Consider the following 1,984-nt stretch of genomic DNA (forward strand, 5'->3'; position numbering starts at 1 on the left):
GCTGTCTAACTTCACACAGCTGCAGCTGGGGGGGGGAGGAGCCGTCCCTTCTGCAGCTCCTGGATCCGGACTCAGATCCTGGAAAACCCACTTTTCCTCATAAAGGTCGAGATTCTGGGAGAAACCTTCACCCTGACGGACAGGAACCGCTTCGCTCTAAAACCAGACTGACCTGAGAGTCTTTCCCTTCAGAATAAGAGTCTATAGCCTGCATACAACTCATCCCCCGTTACAGATTCTTCTTCTTCTTCTTCTTCTTCTTCTTCTTCTTCTTCTTCTTCTTCTTCTTCTTCAGTCAGTTTACAGGTTGTTATGTTTATATTTTATAGTCTTAGTTAATATTTACTCTATCACTGTCATCATTACACACAGTCGACCATAGTGTTTCATCGTGGTCACTGCAGATATATATATGACATATATGTGTGTGTGTATACATGTGTGTATATGTGTGTTTATGTGTGATATATGTGTGTGCATGTGTGTATTTGTGTACAAGTGTGATATATGTGTGTTCATGTGTGTTTATGTGTGTAAATGTGTGTTTATGTGTGTATTTGTGTACAGGTGTGATATATGTGTGTTTATGTGTGTTCATGTGTGTTCATGTGTGTATATGTGTGTTTATGTGTGTATATGTGTGTTTATGTGTGTTTATGTGTGTATATGTGTGTATATGTGTGTTTATGTGTGTATATGTGTGTTCATGTGTGTTCATGTGTGTTTATGTGTGTTCATGTGTGTTTATGTGTGTTCATGCGTGTTTATGTGTGTTTATGTGTGTTCATGTGTGTTCATGTGTGTTTATGTGTGTTCATGTGTGTTTATGTGTGTTCATGTGTGTTCATGTGTGTTTATCTGTGTTTATGTGTGTTTATGTGTGTATATGTGTGTATTTGTGTACCGGTGTGATATATGTGTGTTTATGTGTGATGTATGTGTGTCCATATGTGTGTACATATGTGTGTTGAGGTATGTTGTTTTGCTACTAAATTTAATTGAATTCAGTAAAATTCCATAACATTTAATAAAATGAAATAAAATAAAATAAAAGTTATTTAATTAAATTTAATAAATTTAATAAATAAATAAAATAAATAAAATAAATAAAATAAATAAAATAAATAAAATAAATAAAATAAAATGGTTATTTAATTAAATTATTAAAATGTTATTAAAATAAATAAAATAAATAAAATAAATAAAATAAATAAAATAAAATGGTTATTTAATTAAATTATTAAAATTTTATTAAAATAAATAAAATAAATAAAATAAATAAAATAAATAAAATAAATAAAATAAATAAAATAAATAAAATGTATTTTCCACAGTCAGCTGTGGTCCCACTCCGGTCCAGTAGGTGTCGGTGATGAACCTTCTCGTCTGTTTGCCAACCGCCAATAAACCCCAGAGACCAGACTTGGTGTGTTGTGGGTTGCTCAGGCTGGACCCGGACGCGGAGCTGACAGCTGGACCCTTTATTCCGGAAGAACCGACAGAGAATCAGCGGGTGGACGTGGTCCGTGTTGTCCGTCCTGCAGCCGCGGAGGGCGGCTCTGCGCTCCGCAACCGACCGACTCAAGACCCACAGACCCAGTCAGTGAGTAGACTAGTTTACTTTACCGGTCCGGGATCAGGATCAGGCCTGGGCACTGACACCCAACCGACACCTCTCAGCTGCCTGCCTGTTTTACTACTTCTTAAAATCTTTTAATTTCTTATTTCTTATTTCTTAGTGTTCGAGTCCTTATTGGACATTTGCTCTGTTTGTCTGGCGTTTTTTGCAGAACTGATAATAAAGTTTGATTTGAACTGTTGTTAGAAGTAGACCGGATATGTAACCAAGTACATTTAGTAACTAAGTACTGTAGGCAACTGGAGTATGAAGGTTGAGGTACTTGTACTTAAATTGATATTTGCTACTTCTTACGGACTGTGTGTGTGTGTGTTTGTGTGTGTGTGTGTGTGTGTGTGTGTGTGT

At 36.0% G+C, this 1,984-nt stretch overlaps 1 protein-coding gene across 1 annotated transcript in view; it reads left to right on the forward strand.

Annotated features, from left to right (window-relative positions):
• LOC117945906 overlaps positions 1-1,796 on the forward strand; it is a 4,746-nt gene extending 2,950 nt beyond the window's left edge. The window contains exons 3-4 of the mRNA XM_034873641.1: positions 1,364-1,603; positions 1,791-1,796. Coding sequence (XP_034729532.1) covers positions 1,364-1,603; positions 1,791-1,796 — 246 coding nt within the window. The remainder of the gene's footprint in view (positions 1-1,363; positions 1,604-1,790) is intronic.
• Positions 1,797-1,984: the final 188 nt, after the last annotated feature.

The sequence above is a fragment of the Etheostoma cragini genome, chromosome 6 (assembly GCF_013103735.1).
Source record: "Etheostoma cragini isolate CJK2018 chromosome 6, CSU_Ecrag_1.0, whole genome shotgun sequence".
Taxonomy (NCBI): Eukaryota; Metazoa; Chordata; class Actinopteri; order Perciformes; family Percidae; genus Etheostoma; species Etheostoma cragini.